The following is a 21,734-nucleotide window of genomic DNA, read 5'->3' as shown; positions in this document are numbered from 1 at the left end:
GTGACTACCCTGTCCCCAAGAGGCGGTCCACCCAATTTCCCAAGGTTCTCTGCTGCCATATCGCTACCCCCATGGCTACCCTGTTACCAAGAGGCAACACCCAATTTGCTGCTGCCAAATCGCTCGTATCCTCCCAGGCCATCCTCCTCCTGCTAGCCCCTCCAGGACTGGCTCCTGCTGGCTCTAAATCCCTAGCCCCTTTAAATGAAGACTCTAGAGGCTTGTAATTTATCAGTCAGATTGATAACAGTAAATTCTCAATGCCAAAAATGCCCACACAAAGAACTCAACACTCAATTGATATAAATACAAGCTCCACACCTCGATGAGGCAGATGCACCCTACATTACTCTATTGTCCTTCTATGCTATCCATAGCTGCCCCTGACTCTTTCAGACTGCCTGGATCAGCTTCATCATCCTGTCCTATAGGTTCCATCTTGTCGTATTCTCTCTGTCTCTCTGTTTCTCTCTGTCCTGTCTTTAAAACTCCCTGCCTGCCTTCTTTTTCCACTGCCCAATCACAGGCTGTAACCTTATCTTTTCACCTTCATAGAGACAGCAATCTACACTTTTGTAGATGTGTTTTCTGTGGACACGTGATGGGAGAACCTTTCCCATCTGTATTTGTCCCTTTCTTATTTAGTGGTCTTTGTCTGCAGACTTAATTGCCAGGACTAAGGACTACAACCAGGAACAGAACTGATCCTCCTGGCCCTGCCCTGCACGAATGCAAGGCCAGTCAGTATTCCCATGGAGAGTCCTGAGGAAACCAGGAAGAGCACCTGGTTAGGGAAGCTGGGGAGAAGAGGCAGCTCTCTAGAGCCTGGAGGACTAAGATGGGTGTGGCTTGAAGGGTATTAGGCATGTTCTGAGCCATAGGTACACTGAGGGAATCACCCACCTGGGAAACTAGAAAAGCCCTTCATGCTTAGAGCACAGGTGAGAAGTTACAGAAGACAGGCTTATGTTCAGAAGACCCACCCACTCGGACTCCAGTTTTAAGAGCAGATCTTAAGGGGTGCACACTTCATCAACAGAGAACGCTGTGCAATCTGGGTCAGAGAGGATGATATTCTGGATAAGAGATGGTGAGGTTGGAAGGAAGAAGGGTTTCAGTTGACAATGCTCACAGGCTGTACCCACATGTGGTGGAGGGAAACAACAGAGGGCCTCCATGTTGGTGCTGGAGCACCCAAGTCAGGGCAATGCTATTCACAGGCTCCAAACGGCAGATTGCCCATTGCATAGTTGGCATCTGCATGTTCTGTTTTAAAACATACCATCTACCCATTGAATAATTAATACATGTAAGCTCAAAACAAAACTGAGGGGAGCGTAATATGGTTTCCCCTCTTACCCAGAATGCAGTGGGTAAGTGGCAACCCAAGTGGTGTGGGTGTGTCTCCTCCTTGTTCTTCTGTGCTCTTTCTGATTCATTTGCATTTTTAATTTATGGGCAAATACGTTAGGGAAAACAATGAAATCTGGAATGGTTTTTGAAAGTGATTAAAAATATCACCCAAACTGTTCCCCACAGTGGTGGGGTCCCCCCAGCCCACACATCGAAAGATGCAGAGGCTTCATGAACATCCTAACTGAACCCAGAAGCTGAACCTGGCACTCATATGAAGGTGAATTGATTGCTTGTGTGTCTGTCCCTAAGGTCATCATCTCTGTCAGCCAGCTGATCGCAGACGTGGTTGGCATCGGAGGAACCAGATTCCAGCAGTCCTTGTCTATCATCAACAACTGTGCCAACAGTGACCGGCTCATCAAGGTGAGTAACTTCTGTTTTCACCCCAAGTCTGCCAGGTCATAGGATGTGTGTGCATGTGAATAAAGTGGGTGATGTCATGAGTGCTTCCCTTCTCCCCTGTATAGTAGGTGATGTCATAAGTCCTTTCTTCTCTCCTGTCTAGTGGATGATGTCATGAGTCCTTCCCTCTCCTCTGTCTAGTGGGTAACATCATGAGTCCTTCCCTGTCCTCTGTCTAGTGGGTGATGTTATGAGTCCTTTCCTCTCCCCTGTATGGTGGATGACGTCATGAGTCCTTCCCTCTCCTCTGTCTAGTGGGTGACATCATGAGTCCTTCCTCTCCTCTGTCTAGTTGGTGATGTCATGAGTCCTTCCCTCTCCTCTGTCTAGTGGGTGACGTCATGAGTCCTTCCCTCTCCTCTGTCTAGTGGGTGACATCATGAGTCCTTCCTCTCCTCTGTCTAGTGGGTGATGTCATGAGTCCTTCCTCTCCTCTGTCTAGTGGGTGATGTCATGAGTCCTTCCCTCTCCTCTGTCTAGTGGGTGATGTCATGAGTCCTTCCCTGTCCCCTGTCTAGCACACCAGCTTCTCCTCTGATGTGAAAGATTTGACCAAGAGGATCCGCACAGTCCTGATGGCTACAGCTCAGATGAAGGAGCATGAGAATGATCCAGAGATGCTGGTGGACCTCCAGTACAGCCTGGCTAAGTCCTACGCCAGCACTCCTGAGCTCAGGAAGACGTGGCTGGACAGCATGGCAAGGATCCATGTTAAAAATGGGGATCTCTCAGAGGTAGGGAGCCCTGCCTGGCTCTTGACTGAGTTCTGGAGAAATAGTTGTCCTCTATTCCCTGAAGCCACTTTCGAGGAAAATTGTACCACTGATCAAAACAAGCCAGTGGAAGCAGTGGGGTGCCTCACACACATAGAGTACAGGAGTTCCACGCTTGGGGTGCTCTCCCAGGTGTCTTGGCATTTTAGTCACTGGAAACAGAGCATAAGGGGTTACCTGCATATTTATGTAGCTGCCTGCTACTTAAAGTACATTCTTATGCACCGAGACTCCTCTGTGGTTCAGTCTCATAGTAGAATTAGCCTCTTCTATTACAATAATGGTAAGGAATCCCGTTCACCTGTTTTGGGTGTGTAGCAGGTTTTTGGATGTTCAGAGCAGACACATTACAATATGTAGCTTACATGGCTGGAAGCAGGCATGGGGAGACATACTTCAAACCCAGGACCACACATTTCCTAACTCTGGTATTACACCACCTTCCCTAGGCCTTTTGTGCCTTGATGGAGTCATGTAAAATGAGAAATTCAAGAAAATTTAATGACTACACACAAGTTCTGTGTTCCCGTGAGACCAATTCAGGGTTTGTGGTTGGACACATTTGCATATGGCAGCCATGTTACCAAAGTGAGTCTCTGTGGCTATTCAGTGATTAAGATCCTAAGTCTGAAAGATTGGTCACTGTTCATCAGGGTGACATGCTGAAGCATACACAGTCCTTTCTGGGTGAACACAAACATACACTTGGCTATCATGGAAAGGAAGTTATGGTAGCAATGGTCTGTCATTCTCGGAGTGTAAGATTTTTTTTTTTACATGATTTATACAGCCCAGGTCTCTTAGAAGCAGAATTCAGCTGTCAACAAACAACTACAAACTGGGTGGCTTATCAAACAGAAGTTTGTTCCCTTAGAACACAGAATCGAGTGATTCCAAATCTAGGTGTTGGATGGGCCTGCTCTCTGAGCATCCAGGAGAGAATGTGTTCCCTGCCTCTCTCGTGGCTGCTCATTTTGCCAACATTCATTCCTTGGCGTCCACTGTTTCATGGATTCCTCTACCATAGGTCTCTTCTCCCTTACAGCACAGTTGTCGTGAGTTCAAGGCCCATCCAGTACTAGTGTGACTTCATTTTAACTAATAACAACAACCCTATTTCCAAATTATGTCTCTGAGGCCTGTTCTGTTCCATTTCTGTTTCCATGAGAAAAAATATGCATAAGCAGCTAAGAGGAGGGAAGTCTGTCTCCGGGTCACAGTCCATCATTGAGGGGGAAAGGGGAAATTGAGGCAGGAGCATCACAGAAATCCATGCAGAGCAGTGGAAAATGCTTGCACCCGTGCTGCCAACCTGCTTCCTCTTCAGCCCACCCCCAGAGGATGCATACATACTTCACGAGATTGCTTTTGGTTCCCACTGCAGTTGGCGTTGTGCAGTTTTTCAGAAAGCCATCAGTTATTTCCATCCTGTGACTGCTCTCTAGCTGTGTGCTGTGAAACTGCAGTGTCACAGTGGGAACACTGCCTGTTGCAGTCAGATAGCCTAGTGAACAGAACTCCCTGAGGTGTTGCTCCACCCTGCCACAGGTCAGAGTGCCACTACACATGTGTTCATTCAGTACCAAGGGCACCACACAGTGGCAGCACTCCCCTGATGAAGACTGCCCTCATCACGGTCTCAGTTCCAACACTTGCCTTTGATTTTGATAATAACTGGGCAACTTGGTGAAAGGATGTATTTGCTTTCTCATCTTAAAATCATTTATAGTATTGATCTCTGTGGTCAGGGAGGCTTTAAGCTAAGGCATGCTGAACACACACATTAATTCCTGAGCGGCACCCCAGCACAGATTTTTGGTTAGAACTGTGTTTAAAAAAAAAAAAATACAGCCTTCAGTGTTCAAGTTGAAAGGGCATGGACTGGAGAGAAAGGTTAGCAGTTAAGAGCTCACTGCTCTTCCAGGATCTGAGTTTGGTTCCCAGCACCCACACTGAGCACCACACAGCCACCTGGAACTCCAGCTCCATGGGATCCAGCTCCCTCCTATGGCACCTGAACACATGTACAGGTGGAATTTCAAACAAATTCACAAACACACACACACATAAACAAAAACAAATGTTTAAAAATAAGTTAAGTTGAAAGGAAATTTTATTAGCTGAAATGTGAGTCTAGGAAAAAAAATGTTTTTTTTTAAAAATATTTATTGTTTTGCTTTAAGAAAAATGGAATAATCCCCAGCCTGCAGGTTCTGTCTTTTGCACTAATACAGCAGCTGTAAATAGGAGAAAGCCCAGCAGTTGCCTGTCATCTGTCTCACTTTTCAACTGTTCATAGTTGGTGTCTTAGGAGCTAAGGAGGGGGCATGCCTCCTGAAGACACAGGGTTCTAAGTGACTATTCTGATCCGTTTGTTGTTGTCTTTTATTCCAGGCAGCAATGTGCTATGTCCACGTGACAGCCTTGGTGGCAGAATATCTTACACGGAAAGGTAAGGGCATGCTTGAGCCTCGTGAAGAGGCCATTCAGGAGGATCGGGAAGGCAAGGGATTGCACTGCACACACTGTTGGCACTTCACCCCTGCTTGCACCATTTAGTTGCCTCCATGGGCAAAGCAAAAGTACCAGTGTTATGGAGAGGATGGCATGTCATCCTAGCTTCATGCTGCTCTGCAAACAAACACTAGCTGATAAAACTAGCTGGCTGCCCCCGACCAGCTAATGTGAGCCAAAATGAATTTATTTCCCCTTGAGATATTTTCCCACCAGAACTGTTTATCAATCGGTGACAGTTTTAAGGGGAAGTTGTTGGACAGAGTTTCTGGAATGTAACCCTGTTAACTTTATTGCGGGAGGCTACCATGCTAGCAGGGGGTCTCACGGGGCACAAGATGCTCCACAATTGTGTGTCATACATTTGTTCTCATGAGTTCATTCCTGGTTCCTCTTAGTTACACAGTTACCTGGTGCAGCCTTCAGGGTGACATTTGGTTTGTAGTATTGAGGTTCTAGGGAAACTGACAGTCTGCACACACAGTATCTATGAACAGCAGTCCTTTTCCAAGCTCATGAGGCATGCTCTTACAAAGGGAGAAGCATTATAAAGTCACAGGTGCCAAGGTCATGAAGTGTCTGTTTTGTAGAATGGGGCTGTCAGACATCAGAGACAGTGAGAGGAAATCACTTAGTATGTCCTGCTGAGTCATTTTATCAGGTGACGCATTTCCTTGTGTTTAGAAGCTGACCTAGCACTCCAGCGGGAACCACCTGTCTTCCCTTACAGCCATAGCACCTGCCAGAGGAAGAGCCGGGGAGGTGAGCCTGAGGGTCACCCAGCTCCCCAGGGTCCCCAGCTGCTCTGTTCATGTGGCACTCCAGGGCTGTGGTGGTGTGTGCGTGTTTCGGTTCTGCGTGTCTCTCCCTCTGTGCCTGGGCTCTGCGGGTCTCTCTCTACTGTCCCTATGTGACAAGCACTGGAAAGGAAAGAGCTTTGAGCTTTGTGCTTCTCATTGTACTGGCCAAAACACAATGGTTGATTTTATGTCTTTATTTTAGGGGTGTTAATGTCTCCTCAGGTTCCCAGATCAGAGCTTTTCTTTGGGGACTCTTTGCTTTCCATATCAGATCAAAGCAAGGCTGTGTGAGCACCATGGTAGAAATTCTGGCTAACTCACCACTGACTGGAAATAACTAACTTGGGATTGACTGGAAACTTGAACAAATGTGTAGCAGAAATGTCTCTGCCTAGCAATCCAAGGCCTCTCTCACACATGTCACACCACTGACACTAAGCTGGTTTAAGATGGTGTCCCAGTGACCACCTCGATCTCAAGGAATTGACCTTTACCCCAATGTTGATACATTGTAGCTAGCAGTATCAGACTCTGAGGCCCACAACTGCTTTTTGCTTCTCCAGCCAAGGCAGCCCCTCAGATAACAGGCATGACTGCCTGTCCCTGGAAGAAGTGGGGTGGGCTCCAGTCCGTGGGTCGCCCCCACTGAATGGGCAAGGTGCCCAACTACTGGGAGGAAGCAACTGTCTTTGAGCCACTTAAGTCTCAGTGGTTGGCTTTGGTTTCCCTGGTGTCTGACTAACAATCTTTCCACCTAATCAGATTTTCATTTCCATGTTAATTTGCCAGTAGCTTGACTCAATCATAGTTTTTCAGCATATAGTTTATTTGAAGGCTGAATGGATTAAGGTGGTTAACAAAATGAAAGAGTTGAGAGGCTGGAGGTGAAGTGTGGGAAAATGACTGGAGAGAGGCCATGATGGTCCCCAGTCTCCTGTGTGGATGCTAGAGAACTTAGTGGAGAGAGGCCACGCTGGTCCCCAGACTCCTATGTGGATGCTAGAGAACTGGCTGGAGAGAGGCCATGCTGGTCCCCAGACTCCTGTGTGGACACTGGGGAAATGACTAGAGAGAGGCCATGCTGGACCTCAGATTCCTGTGTGGGTGATGGGGAAATGACTGGAGAAAGGCCACACTGGTCCCCAGACTTCTGGGCTCACATGGGAGAGATTTCCACATCAGCCGTTTACTTCCACATGAAAACCCAGGGGGCAGGAAGAACCCAAGAGTCCCGGCCACATTCAGCTTGATGGTGCTCCCTCTGCTCTCTCCCTGCCTAGGCATGTTCAGACAGGGGTGCACAGCCTTCAGGGTCATCACACCAAACATTGACGAAGAGGCTTCCATGATGGAAGATGTCGGCATGCAGGACGTCCATTTCAATGAGGTGAGTGCCATGGCTCAGGTAGGCTCAGTACAGTCTCTCACCACATTGACACGTCTGTCACAGTAGATGCTCGTAGAGTGATGATCTTATCACCTAGTAAACGGCTGTGCTGTTGAATAGTCCCTGGCGTGTTCCTCTAAGAAAAACCACGAAGGCCCACGCTTCTCAGTAGTAGCCCTGTTTAGGGACACCGGAACCTGCTGACCCATCAGTGCCTCAACTCAGAGCCTTTCTCCGCAGCGCTGCCCAGGCTGAGCCTAAGACAGGCTCACACAGGTGCTTCTCCAGAAGGCTGAAAGCAAGCAGGCAAAGCTGGGCCACTCTCGCTCCCCCTTCCTAGGCAGCCCTCCTGTGCACCTGTGTGTACCTCTGTGTACACCTGTGTACACCTGTGTGTGTACCTGTGTACACCTGTGTGCACCCGTGTGCACTGTATGTACCTGTGTTTACCTGTGTGTACCTACGTGTACCTGTGTGTACCTATATGTACCTGTATACACCTGTGTGTGCCTGTGTGTGCACCTGTGTTCACCTGTGTGTGCACCTGTGTGCACCCGTGTGCACTGTATGTACCTGTGTTTACCTGTGTGTACCTGTGTATACCTGTGTTCACCTGTGTGGCCATCTGTGTGTACCTGTATGTACCTCTGTGCACCTGTGTGCACCTGAATGTAACTGTATGCACCTGTGTATACCTGTGTGGGCATCTGTGTGGGCACCTGTGTGTACCTTGTACACCTGTGTGCACCTGAGTGTAACTGTGTGCACCTGTGTGGGCACCTGTGTGGGCACCCGTGTGCACCTGTGTGTACCTTGTACACCTGTGTGCACCTGTGTATGCACCTGTGTCTCCCTTCCTCCCCACAAACCCAAGGTAGAGTGAAAGAGTAAAAGGATCCTTTTAATTCTGCTCTTTTGAGGAGAAACAAAGTTACCCACTTGTTCATTTGGAGAGGAAATATCAGCAGAGAGAGGCTCATACCATCCACCTCCACTGTCTGAACCTGTTATTTCTTGACTTGGAGACTGTGTGTGCAGGAAGGCAGCATTGCAGCTCTTCATTGTTTTTTATGCCAGTGAGAAGGGTCCACAGACAAATATCTCCTATGACATAAACCAGACCTGTGGACCCGTTTCTGAAAATGTGCCCCAGAGTCCTCTAAGGAAGTCTGTGAGGCCCTTATAGAGTACAGGTGTGATGCTGGATTCCTTTTATGCACCAACAACCATGAAACAGACTGAGTAAGAAGGTAGAGGAACTGTCAATAATTGGAAGTTCTTTGAGGTCTTCAGTAAAGCATAAGCTGCATAAGGGGGAACTAGAGAGATGGCGCAGGAGTTTGAGGCTTACTCCCCTTGCACAGGACCCGAGCTTCACCAGGTGAAGTTAAAATATTAAAGTAGGGCTTGAGAGACACCTCGACCATTAAGAGAGCTTGCCGCTCAGTCATAAGGTCCCGAATTCGATTCCTTGCACCTACAACTACACTGGGTGGCTCACAGTGACCTGTGACTCCAGCTCCAAGGGATCTGATGCCCTCTGCTGGTGTCTGTGCATGCATGCACTCATGTACATATACACTCAGACACACACACAAAGACACACACAGAAATAAATCTTTAAAAACAAATACTGTTAAATTAGGTTTAATCATGGTATGTGAAATTTTCTAGTTACCCTCAGGAGAACATAAGTTGTTAACTCCATAGTATAAACTATTACTCCATTTTTACACCATGAAATGCCTGGACAGATGGTAGTTTGGTTTTTCTGATTGGTTGATTGGTTGTTTTTTATTTTTGTTTTGACTGGTTTCTTTGAAAGTAGGCATGTCCGTGCTTTCTCTTTGGTTAAGCCCATCAGCCCTGGGGCCAGGCCATTCTCTAGAGCTTTGTTTGAAACTAGGTAAGGAACACAGCAGTGCCAATATCAATTAAGGATTTGAAAGTCTAGTTTTCAGTAACCTGCCCTGCAAGATGACATGAGGCTCATGATTGCACTTCTGATCAAGTTACAGACTGAAGTAGTTTTGAGAACCTAACAAATTAGCCTCTGAGGTCAAATGCATACATCCCTTGGAGAAACCTATGGGTGGCACCACCTCTGAGTAAGACTTGAGCGTGTGACAAGGACCGCTTTATCAGCTGTTTTCAGAATATGGTTGAGCCACCCCGTCCTTGAAGCATAAAGTGTGTAAATCTTTAACAAGGTCCATAGTGCATGACAGTCTGTAATGGTTAGGATGAGACACTGCGGGGCCATAAAGTCCTACTGTCAAGATTCCAACTGACAGGAAGTAACCAGTTCTCAGTGACAGGAAAACAGAAACTGCCATGTTGATCTTCAGGTCGGTTGCTTGGATGTCTCAAGGTAAACAATCTGTGAGGTGAACAGTTTGTACCTAAGAGGAAGGAATTATGAGAACTGACAAGAGAGAAGCCTGTGACCCAGTAATAAAAATCACAACCCCTTAAATCCTCACAGGTTGATATGGGTAAATGCTGTCAGTGCTCTAACATGATGGTCAGGGAGCTACCTAAATGTGCACAATTGTCTTAGCAGCAGGCTGAGACCCAGGAAGTGCTTGGCTCGTCTCTCCCTTCCCTGGTGAAAACATAGCATGACTTCCAGGTGCCTAACCACTAATTATACCGAAGCATCCAGTTCTTGTACTCAGTGCATGCTAAGAAATCAGGGCCTGGCCTGCTCGGTTGGAGATGCTGAGTTTCCAAAGGTACCAGAATTGTCCTGGACTCCAGTAACCTTGAAATCACCCTGTTTGTGACTGACGCAGTAACAGGATCCTGTCGGGTAGAGGCTATACCTTTGGAAAAGTGGAAAAACTCTAACAAAGAGACTAAAAATTCAAAAAGGGAACCAAGCCCGGAGGCCAAGACTTGCACCTGCAATTCCAGCACCAAGTGGTGAGCCTGGAGGATTGCTGCTGCAATCTCAAGGTGGCCATAGACTGGGAAAGATCCTGTCTCAAAAATTTAAAAGAAGTGCAGATAGGAAAACCAAGTAAAGTGCCAGCTGCTCTCCATGAGCCTTTCATGCCATCAAGGCCAGCCCCACCTGGAGTGTCTTAGGCTACTGAGTTCAGCTGCCAGCATGAGATGCAGCCTTGGCCCCTCCGGAACACAGCTTCTGTGTGCTGACCTTGAGGAAACACTTCTTAGACTTTGATTGCCCCAGCTAAGCGAAGGTTTTGTTTTACTGGTTCTGGTCTCCTGTTAGTCACAGCAGATTCTTCAACCCCAGCTGACCAGAAGCCACGGATTTGTAATGCAAAATATCACACAAATGGCTTAGTGTAGTCTTTGCCTTCCTCTGAAACGTCACAAGCCAGGCCTCCCTTGTCTGCCCTGGAGTTTATCTTCTTAGTTCCCACAACAGCTCACCCCTTTAAGTTAAAGGAGTAGATGAGGAGATAGAAAGGGGAGCTTTAACTGGGACCCACCCACGGCCCATCTCAGCCTAGGAGCCAGAAGACTGGGGTTCTGTTACCAAACCAGCTATGTTGATGTGTCCATTTCAGGGCCAAGAGGGACTCTAGATGAGAAGACGGAAAACACCTTGTCCCTTTTATTCACCTCTGTATAACCCCAAATCAGTACCAAGAGTAGTCTGCCCTTCTTCAGCTCTCGCATACTGTGAAAAGGTTTCCATCTCTTTCATAGTCTGGATAATGCTGTGTTCTCCACATTGCTGTGGGTTTTGGTTGGTGGTGGTTCTGTGTAAACAGGCCCAGTAGTACTCGGGGGATGTCTGTGGTCCCTAGGTAGAAGAACTCTGTTCTGGGGCTGGTGGGCATGAATTTAATGAGAATGACCAACAGAGCATGTTCCATTGCATGTCTTTAAAAGGAACACATATAAATCAAGGCTGCATATTAACTGGATGATAGGAATGTAACTGAAGGTTTGCAGGAACCGGGCTGTATACTTTCCTTAGAAGCTGGCCAGCATTCATCTTCATAACTTCATTGATGGGTGGAAAATGGAGCCACTCCCTCCTTGGTTTAAAAGAATTGACTACCACCAACATATTGGCTATTTAGCTATAAATCCTACCTGTCCAGAGTCACCACTGAGTACAGGGAATATGCACGAACTCAACCCAGCAAGTCTCTGGTTTCCTTTAGACAAAAACACTTCTATTCTGAAACAGCTGCTGGTAACAGACTGAATGTTCACATCCATCGAGCATCTCAGAAGACAGAAATCAGCAGAATAGTCAGTGATTCTGTTTGTACCTCGTCCTAATGTCGGCACTTGTAACCCCATCTAACCTCTTTTGCCTTAACTGGGAGTGTTCCAGAATCATCTAAGTCCTGTGTGTTCCCTCCCTAGACAGTGATTCTTCCAAACAGCATTGGTCACAGAAGGGGACGAGGCCAGTAGAGCTTGTGTGGTCATTCTGTCCCTGGCTGACACCAGAGCATCCTTCATTCTGGAGTACCTGCGGGGCTTCCTTGGCAGTGAGCTGTGTGCTAGAGATATAAAGCAGGGCAACATGAAACCATAGTTTTAGATGGTTTCTTCCCACTGAAAAAGAACACCTAACTCATAGTCCCTGAGAATCAGAATTGAAAGCCGTCTGAGTTCCTGTGTCCTGGGAGTTTCTGTTTTGACTTGTTAATTCATCCATAAACTAACTGCATGTGCCCAGTGCTAGCCAAGGAGGCCGTGTAGACAAGGAGCCTGCCCACAGGCTTTCATTTAATATCGTAGTACCTGGACTTCCCTGTGCTTAGGGGTTACTTGGTTCCTGTTATAAATCCCAATTATGCTCTCTTGACTCTTCATCGCCAAACTCAGTTAAGTATGGGTGGGATACAAGAATCAGTAATTGTTTTTCAGATTTTTTTTTTGTATTTATACATACCAGAAGATGATGTTGGGTCTTCTAGAGCAGGAGTTACAGGCTGTTGTGAGCTACCTGACACGGTTGTGGAATCCAAATGTGGGTCCTTTGGAAGATCAGCAAGGGCTTACATTCTCTGAGCCACGTCCACAGGCCCTGGGATCAGCGCTCTAACATTCTAGGCGATTAGTGCCCTCGACTGCACAGCACAAGTGTGAGGTGGGCAATGATAGTGCATCACTGCCTAGCCTGCTCACAGATTCATTTACACCTGAGCAGTAGAATGGAGGCGGTGTCTGACTCTATTTTAATTATCACCTTGATTTTATCCAAAGGCAGAACAAGTGACATGTATGTAGGAAAGTCAGTGCCACACACAGATGCTTCCTTGTGTGGGAATTGATCGTAGTGCACACACACACCATTAGTGTGACAGCTGTGTGCACGCACCGTTAGTGTTGTTCCCACAGACCAGGTGTTCAGCACCCTCGGGTATGTTAGTACAACATCCCTATGGATGAAACTGGCTAATTTCGTGTTTTTAAACTTCCTCAATGGCTTATGGATTTTACGCATTGAGATTTTTAAGTCTAGTCTAGTACCATAAAATGTGTGTTTTGTAGATACACAGAGCCCCTCCCCAGCCTGTTCCTGTGCATGTCGACAATTATGAGAAGGAGCTTAGTGTGTGTTTGTCCAAGGTGGGAAGCCCATTGGGCATTTTGCTCGACACTGTTCTGCCCATTGTATGACTTCCTTTGGTTTCCAGGGACAGTGACTGCTGATTCAAAGGAAATGGAATTTCTGCTTGGAATTTTATATGTATGCTCAAGTGTTTAGTTAGCATGCCTTAGTTTTATGACCCTTGTAATTTTATATTGATATATATGGTCTATTAAACTTAACTGTCTATGATTACTGCCTCTGATTTCTGTCCAAAGCCCTGTTGCTCCATGGAGGAGCTGTAACTGTCTTGGTTTAGAATTAGCATAGGTTGAATAATTTACCACGGATGCCTTGGTGTTAAGTAATCCACACTTGATGCCATGAGAAAACGGTTTAGGGTGTTTGCGTGTTATTATGTGTATGAGTGATGTCATGAGAAGACGATTTAGGGTGTTTATGTGTTATTGTATGTGTCTCTCCTTCATGTCTGTCCCTACACCATGTGCATGCCTGTTGGATTCCCTGGGGTCAGAAATTACATACAGTTGTGAGCTGTCATGTGGGGGCTAGGATTGAACCTTGCTCCTGGAAGAGCCAGTGCCCTTAAGCACTAAACCGTAGGTTTGTTCTGTTTGCTTTTAGTTTGTTTTTTGAGAAAACCTATACTAATCCTGCTTTTGATGTAGTTTGTACATCACCTTTTCTTTGCAATAAGAAATGCATTTGGGCTGTTAGGCCATGGGTCCTGAATGCCTCCTGACCAAGAATGAGGATGAAACAGTGTTTCTTAGGATGTAAACATGACTGACACGGTCTTTCCTAATTTGTGATGACAGTGAATGTGTATTGGTGATGATATTTCTGTTTATTTTATCAAACTTTGCCATTCCTAGCCACCCTGGGGAGTCTCCAGTTGAATGACATCTTTCTGAATGACACATGTAACAGATTTTCCTCCAATGAGCTTAACTATCCACATCCTTTAATACATCATACACTATTTGAATTCCTTTTTCTAGGTTGTCTAAGCCAGAGTAAAACTGTATTTAAATCTCTACCAGACAGGCCAGTAGGCAAGGTCATGGGGCATTTTCTTGACTAATGCTCAAGGTAGGAGGGCCCAGACCCTTGTGAGTGGTGCCTGCAGGGCAGGTCACCTGGGACTCAGTGGTTAGGAGCGCTTGCTGCTCCTCTAGAGGACCCAGATTCAGTTCCTAGCACCCACACGGTTCCCCACACTCCCTGTAACTCCATTCCAGGGCATCTCTTAGTCTTCTTGGTCTGCACTTGCACATGGTGCACATACACATGAGCAGACATGTGTGAGGCATTTTAAAAGATGCCTTTTTTTAGAAATAATCTTCACTAAATGACCAATTTATTTTTTATGTAGAAAACTTTGAGTCTGCCACTGTGGTGTGTTTAGTCCTGTGTCTCCCCTCGAGCTCCTCATGTCTGCTCACAGGGTACAGACTCTCTAGCCCATCAAACTATGTGCCAGTTCTTCACATATCATGTGTCTTAGTTAGGGTTTCTATTGCTGTGATAAAAACACTGTGACCAAAAGCAACTTTGGGAAGAAAAGGGTTTGTCTCCCCTTATCTTCCAGGTAATGGTCCTTCACTGAGAGAAGTCAAGGCAGGAACTCAGGCAGGGCAGAAACCTGGAGGTAGGAGCAAGCCTGTCTCTAGGTCAAGGAGCAATGGAGGCATGCTGCTTTGCTGGCTTGCTCTCAGGTATAATCTAGGACCACCTGCCCTAGGAGTACCTGCCCTAGGGGGCACCACTTACAATGTGCTGGGCCATCCCACATTGAACGTTAATCAAGAAAATGCACCACATCTGTGCCTACTGGCATGTCTGGTAGAGGCATTTTCTCAATTTTTTCTTCCCAATGGACTCCAAGTTTATGTCTACCTATCTTCCCTTCCTCTCATATCTGAGTGGATGCCACTCCTCTGAGTTCCCGACTCACTGTGAGTTCTTTATTGAGGGCTTACTGCCATCTTCCATGAACTCTCTATGAGTTCTGTCTCCTACACAGAGCAGGGAGTGCTATTCTGTGACACATCTCCACCAGCTGGTGGTTCCAAGACTCCAGTACATCAATTCTGCCTGCTAAGAATGCTTGCGTGTTCCCTTATGGGCCCCCGCCTCTCCACCACACAGCTGAAACAAAACCCATCTGTATTCCTTAGCTTTTATTGTCTCTATGACAAATGCCTGAGAGGAAACGGTTCAAAAGGAGGAGAGATTTACTGACCAGCTCAGAGGCTTCAGTTTGTGCTCTAATGGCTCCATTGTTTCTGGGTCAAAGTGAGGTCAAATCATCACAGCAGAAGGAAGGGAGGATGCGAATGCTCACCTGCTGGTGGTTGGGAATGAGGAATGAGGAGAGAGGGCGTGCAAAGGCCAGGGACAAGACGTCCCCTCAGGCTTTTAAGATGCACCCTTGGTGTTCCGTGAGGAAAAGACAAGTGACATCTGTGCTTTGGGTTTTGAATGAGTGCAGGGGAGCAGGGGTTATTTTTGGTTTTGGTTTTGTTTTTTCTGTGGCAAACAGGAGTAAAAGGATAAACAGCAAGAAGCAGACATCAGATTGATAGAAACAGCTTGTATATAAAACATTATCATATCTAACATTTACAACGTCCGGCAAAAACAAGTTGAAAAGCCGGTGGGGAAAGCCGGCAAAAGTAGCATCAAATCAGGCCACTGCAACATCCAGCAGAAATGGCAAAGAAGCCCCACTGGAGCCATCTTGCTGGATTCCTGGTTGAGAGGTTTCCAGGCCCAGCAGAGCTTCCTCTCCACAAAGTTTCCAGCCTCTCTTTACTACCCAGGCATTCTTACCATGGGATGAAAACTAGTAGCCTCTGTAGGAAACAGGCCAGGTTGTGGCTGTTCTCAGGGTACGAGACTTTTAACACCCGTCGGTAAGACTGACACGAGCCCTCCTTGTTCCCAACGCCTGCTTTCAACCAGTTACTAGCAACCTATGACAGTTTACCAGCATAACTTCTCACTAGCAACCCACTTTCTCTATCTGTGCCCAAACTTCTAAAATTCCCCCACCATCTAGACCAAGCCTTCAACACAACACCACTGAAAATGCAGTCTCCATACTTGGTAGAGATCCACTGAGCAGACCAATCAATCAATCACTGAAAATGCAGTCTCCATACTTGGTAGAGATCCACTGAGCAGACCAATCAATCAATCATTGAAAATGCAGTCTCCGTACTTGGTAGAAATCCACTGAGCAGACCGATGACAAAGACTGGACTTAAATAGATTTGGTTTTGTATCCCTGGTATCGAGCATGCTACCTTCTATACTGTAAGTGTTTGATTAAAATGTCTAGGGCAGGGGAATGGCTGAATGGAAACTTTTAAAATCACTTCCAACTTTAACTTCTTAAGAAAATTTTATGACTCTTCTTGTAATATCACATCAGAATCGTTGTAGATTCTTAACATTGTGGCATGTATCTGAATCCCAGCACTTGGGAGGAAGATGCTGGAAGGTGCTCGAACTGTATGAGTTCCTGTTTCAGAACTGTGCTCAAGAAGGTGTAGTAGAGAAACTGGGAACATGAGAGAGAGAGACAGACAGACAGACAGACAGACAGAGACAGAGACAGAGAGAGACAGAGACAGAGAGAGAGAGACAGAGAGACAGAGAGAGAGACAGAGACAGAGAGAGACAGAGAGACAGAGAGAGAGACAGAGACAGAGAGAGACAGAGAGACAGAGAGAGAGAGAGAGAGAGAGAGAGAGAGCAGCCAGCGGCATCTGGAAGAGTTCAGAACAAAGAAGAAAGACGGGGGCTGAACATGGCCAGTGGCCAGGGCTGGAGAAGTGGGAGGGAACATTGGAAATAAAAGAGACCTGCGATCCTGAAAGGATTCTAGACAACTTTGAATAAGACAGTAGGTGGGTATAAGGCCAGCCGGAGACTGACCTTTAACTGTGAAACAGGTACTGGTGATGCTGAGGGAGCCTGGAGTCAGCACTGATGTGCAACCACACGTAGCTGTCTGTCCGTCCACCAGGGTTAGGGAAATGACTCCCTTTAGTAGAGAATCAGCTTCACAAGTCCTGGGAATGCTGGCTGGCTTTTTACCTAACTGTCAGCAGTGCGCCTATAGCCCAGGTTGGACTCATCTCTGGATATATGAACTGCCTTTTGGAGTCTGGGGAATTGGAGTTTCCTTTGCACCTGATAAAAACAAACATAACTAACTTCTGATTTTTATTATGCTATAATTCCTAAGGCAACAGAATTAAAGTTACCTAGTGTTCTTTTATGATCCACAATAAATAGGTTCCGTCATTCTATGTCTCCATGCTATGACCATGGCAACTAGTAAAACCAACTGTACATCTTCACAGAAAGTTTACATTCGTGGTAAACCTGGATGTTAGAATGCAGGGACAAATGATTACACTATAGAATATTTTGAAAATAAAGCTGTCCCCTTGGGAACATTTTCCTTAGACTCCTTCAGTCTCCTCTGTGGTTCCATGGCAACACTGAGATGCAGTGCTTGGGAAATCCGTGTCGGTAGTGGGCCTGACCCTGAGATCTGTGAGAAATACAAGGCTTTGATAAATCTCACCAACACCTCTCCCACACAAAGGAGTTCCTGGCACCCAGTATTGCTAACATCACTGAGGAAAATATAAACCTGCTTCTGAGAACCGCTTGGTTACTGACTATGTATGTCAGGGACTGTGAGAGAATATGTACCCTGGTGATAAAAAGATCTTTTTAAGCAAAATTAATACAAAGTAGAAAGTAGTAATTGAAATGTGAGAAGCTTAACTGACTTGTGAATTAACATACAGAATCTACAGATTCCACAACATTCTTGGGAGCAGGGTCTATTCTTACTGAACAGACCAACAACAATGAGGGGGGAAACCTCAAACTCATTCTGTTTACAATGACATGAGTGTGACTATGAAATTTTACAAGTTTTATTTTTATGCTTTCTCATTTAGCTTTTTTTCTCAGATTTATTTTATTTATTTTATGTGTATGAGTACACTGTAGCTGTACAGATGGCCGTGAGCCATCATGTGTATGGCTGCTCTCTGGCCCGCTTACTCCAGCCCCGCTTGCTCTTGTAATTCACAGTAGCTGTCTTCAGACGCACCAGAAGAGGGCGTCAGACCTCATCATGGGTGGTTGTGAGCCACCATGTGGTTGCTGGGATCCGAACTCAGGACCTTCGGAAGAGCAGTCAGTGCTCTTACCCGCTGAGCCATCTCGCCAGCCCTCATTTAGCTTTTTTAAATAAGCAGTGGAACATGAAGAAATATTTGGCATGTTTGGTATGCTGGACTGTCCATTAGAAAAGACTAGAAATAAAAGCAGGACAGACATCTTTATAACATAAATGCAACAGAGACAGGATGGCTCTGGAAAGTTCTCTGGGTTCTCTGCATCTGTTCTGGTGGTTACTGTGTACATCTGGCTTTAATGAGGGCGACAATAAAGCCCGAGACGACTGTCATACCTTTTTATAGGCACTGGTGGTGCAGAGTTCAGTCCCACAAATGACAATTTTATGGTGTGTGTCATAAATACAGCACAGGAGTTAAGTGGGCTTGATTGCACAGTATCATAACAAGCTAATTAAAATGATATTTTCTTTGGCTCTATAAACCACGGGCACTGGACCTGTGATGAACATTAGTCTGCATTTGGGAAATGTATGAAATTCTGGAAGAACTGGTAAATAATGAGGAAGGAGCAAGGCCCATGGGGTGAGAGGCGTGTGGCTCCATTGATACAGTGCTTGTCTGGTATGTGTGAAACCCTGTGTTCAATCTTCCACACCATATAAAACCAGATGAGTCCAGCCTGGGATACATGAGCTGTCTCAAAACAATAACAATAAAAAACAAAAACAAAAAAGAACCTCTCCTCCCACCTCCCCATCTATGGCAGGTAGGAGAGCCAGTCCCTAGGTCATGAGAGCATGAGAGTTAGCCCTGCCCCCTGCTGGCTATAGCATTTGGGAGATGGGCTCTGCACCTCAACTGGGAAGCACAGTAGAGCTGACTACTGGTGGCAAAGTTGAGAGTAAGCTAGCCCCAGGGGCATGAAAGCCAGAGAGCTGACCTTGCCCCTATCCAGATGCAGCATTGGGTAAGCTAGCTAGGCCAGTGTTGGAGAGCTCGCCCAGGTGGTGTGGGTGTGGCAGATCTGGCAGGCTGGCCAACTCAGCTACCACCTAGCCCCAGATCCAGGGCTCTGATTTGGCCCATCTATGAACTGCTGAGGCACTTGAAGGGGCCCAGCTTTGGATCTGATCTGCTGATCCAAAGCTGCAGGATTTCCATAACACAGAGCAGCAACAAGATATTGAAGAAGAGTCCCCATGAGGATCCAGTAATTGATAGTGTAGGAGAAGCCAGACCAATGACTCATTGCAATGAATATATTTGCAAGTAAAGATGTATGAACAGAAGGGTACACTGTGGGACACATTGTTTATTTTCGTTGAGGTGGAGGTTACTTGGGCAGAGGGCATATGCAGTGGGATGGGGAGATGCGTGGGGTTGGGATGCATGATGTGAAATTCACAAAGAATCAGTTCCAGTATAGAGAAGGACAAATAGGTTACCTTATTGAGTCAGTCCAAGACTTTAACAGAGCTTTTGTTAGTTGGGGCAGAAGCAGGCTCTTCAGTCCCTTTCCATGGACCCCGTAGGCTCTAAGCTGCCTCTCCTGTGTCTGCCATTTCCATCTGAGCATTCCAAGTTGGAAACCTAAAACTGACTGTTATGGCACTGTGATGAGCCAGTGGCTGTGGCTAAGAAAAAGATAATCAGTATGATTAAGCCATAGGTAGTGTTACCTCCAAACTCTAAGAGCTCCACAGAAAGCAGGGGACTGTGCAGACTCCTGTAGGAGGTAATCACCAGAGGAAGGAAGGAAGGAAGGAAGGAAGGGTGTTGGGAAAACAGGCCTACGTCCCACCATGCACCACGCCTGGATAACTTCAGGCTGTTCAGTTGGAGTTGAAGTCGTGCTTAGTAATGCTCCATGTCTCAACATGGTCAGAGTTTGTCCATCAGAAAGGAAAGCGAATAATAAGAGCTGAGAGCTCATGGGAGTTGACCTATGTCAACTTAGGTTCTATGTACATGAGTGTTTGTCTGTGTGAATGTATGTGTATTACATATATACAGTGCCCAGAGCAACAGGTACAGACCATCATGAACTGCCCAGTATGGGTGCTGAGGACCGGACCTGGGTCCCTTTCGAGAGTAGTGAGTGCTCCCAACGTCTGGGCCAGCTGGGCCCCAGCTAGTTTACCTGTTTAGTTCTTGTATGTAAACATGATGTAGGGAGACAGCCCCTTAAGGAACTTGGTGTAGGGAGTTGTTACAATCATAGAATTGGTGCTTAAAAGTTGTGCATTCTAAATTCCACGACAAGCAGCCTTTGGGTTACACATTCCACGAGGAGTGCAATGGCAGGTTCTCCGTAATCTCCTGTCCCCGGCCCTTCCTCTTTGATCAGGATGTGCTGATGGAGCTGCTGGAGCAGTGTGCAGATGGACTTTGGAAGGCAGAGCGCTACGAGCTGATCGCTGACATCTATAAGCTTATCATCCCCATCTATGAAAAGCGGAGGGATTTCGAGGTGTGTGGCTGTCTGTTCTCCTGTTTGACACACCCCAGGCCTCATGCAGAAGCCAGCCGTGCCCAGCTGGACTCCCACTCTCCACAGTTACTTCAACGGTGGTCACCAGTCACTATCTATAAAGACTGTCAGACTTCACACACCTAGGCCTCACCTAAGTCTTGAACTGCTAGGGGTTCATCCCAACTTGGAACTTTCGATGTTTCCCCAGAGTTATGTGAATTGCCCGTTCAGAAGTCAGTCCATGAAAAATAGAGCCTGCTTGACATCAGAGGATCTAATACACTACTGCCTGTTGGCCTGGGAGTAGATTCCACAGTGGGTGTTCATTTTAGACAGAAAAGACTGCAATCCAGAAATGATCACTGTGACATACACTGTGATATACACAGAATATATATACACATACCTGGGACTGAGGAGATGGGCCAGTCAGTAAAGCACTGTCCCTGAAAGCCAGAGGACCCAGGTTCTATGCCCAGAACCCACATAAAAAAGTTGGATGTGGTGACACATGCTCCTATTCCCAGTGCTGGAGAGAGAGACAGGTGAACTCCTAGGGCACACTGGCCACCCAGCATGGCCTCCTAGATGAGTTCTGGCTGGGCAGTGATGGCCCATGCCTTTAATCCCAGCACTTGGGAGGCAGAGGCAGGCGGATTTCTGAGTTCGAGGCCAGCCTGGTCTATAGAGTGAGTTCCAGGACAGCCAGGGCTACACAGAGAAACCCTGTCTCAAAAAACCAAAAACAAGCAAACAAACAAACAAACCAAAAGGTGGAGCAGGACAAGCCTTGAGAACACCACCTGGGCTAGTCCTCCGGCTTGTATGCACGCACACACACACACACACACACACACACACACTCACACACCCTTCCACCCTTATACACACACACATACCTCACACACATGCACACCCCCACCATTACACACACACATGCACATCCCACCCCTACACACACACATGCATGCTTCCCATCTTTATACACACATGTACACCTCCCTCCCACCCTTACCCACACATATGCACACCTTCCATTTTTATACACACATGCATGCCTCACACCCTTACACACACACATGCATACCTCCCACCCTTATACACACATGCACACCTCCCACCCTTACACACACATGCACACCTCCCACCCTTATACACACATGCATACCTCCCACCCTTACACACACACATGCATACCTCCCACCCTTACACACACACACACACACACATGCACACCTCCCACC

The 21,734-nt window shown here is 46.6% G+C and overlaps 1 protein-coding gene across 29 annotated transcripts in view; it reads left to right on the top strand.

Annotated features, from left to right (window-relative positions):
* Dock9 (dedicator of cytokinesis 9) overlaps positions 1–21,734 on the top strand; it is a 269,590-nt gene that overhangs the window by 229,177 nt on the left and 18,679 nt on the right. For 16 of the 29 annotated variants that reach the window (XR_004116337.1, XM_031362315.1, XM_031362305.1 and 13 more), the window contains 5 exons: positions 1,666–1,779; positions 2,337–2,552; positions 4,986–5,043; positions 7,186–7,292; positions 20,365–20,487. Coding sequence is in view for 28 of the 29 variants with exons in the window: in XM_031362315.1 (XP_031218175.1) it covers positions 1,666–1,779; positions 2,337–2,552; positions 4,986–5,043; positions 7,186–7,292; positions 20,365–20,487 (618 nt within the window). In the remaining variant the exon portion in view is untranslated. Of the gene's footprint in view, positions 1–1,665; positions 1,780–2,336; positions 2,553–4,985; positions 5,044–5,789; positions 5,868–7,185; positions 7,293–20,364; positions 20,488–21,734 lie in introns of all 29 variants that reach the window. The other 13 variants (XM_031362308.1, XM_031362300.1, XM_031362309.1 and 10 more) reach the window with 1 other exon arrangement.

Source organism: Mastomys coucha, unplaced genomic scaffold (genome assembly GCF_008632895.1).
Source record: "Mastomys coucha isolate ucsf_1 unplaced genomic scaffold, UCSF_Mcou_1 pScaffold9, whole genome shotgun sequence".
Lineage (NCBI taxonomy): Eukaryota > Metazoa > Chordata > Mammalia > Rodentia > Muridae > Mastomys > Mastomys coucha.
This window is presented reverse-complemented; position numbering and strand designations above follow the sequence as displayed.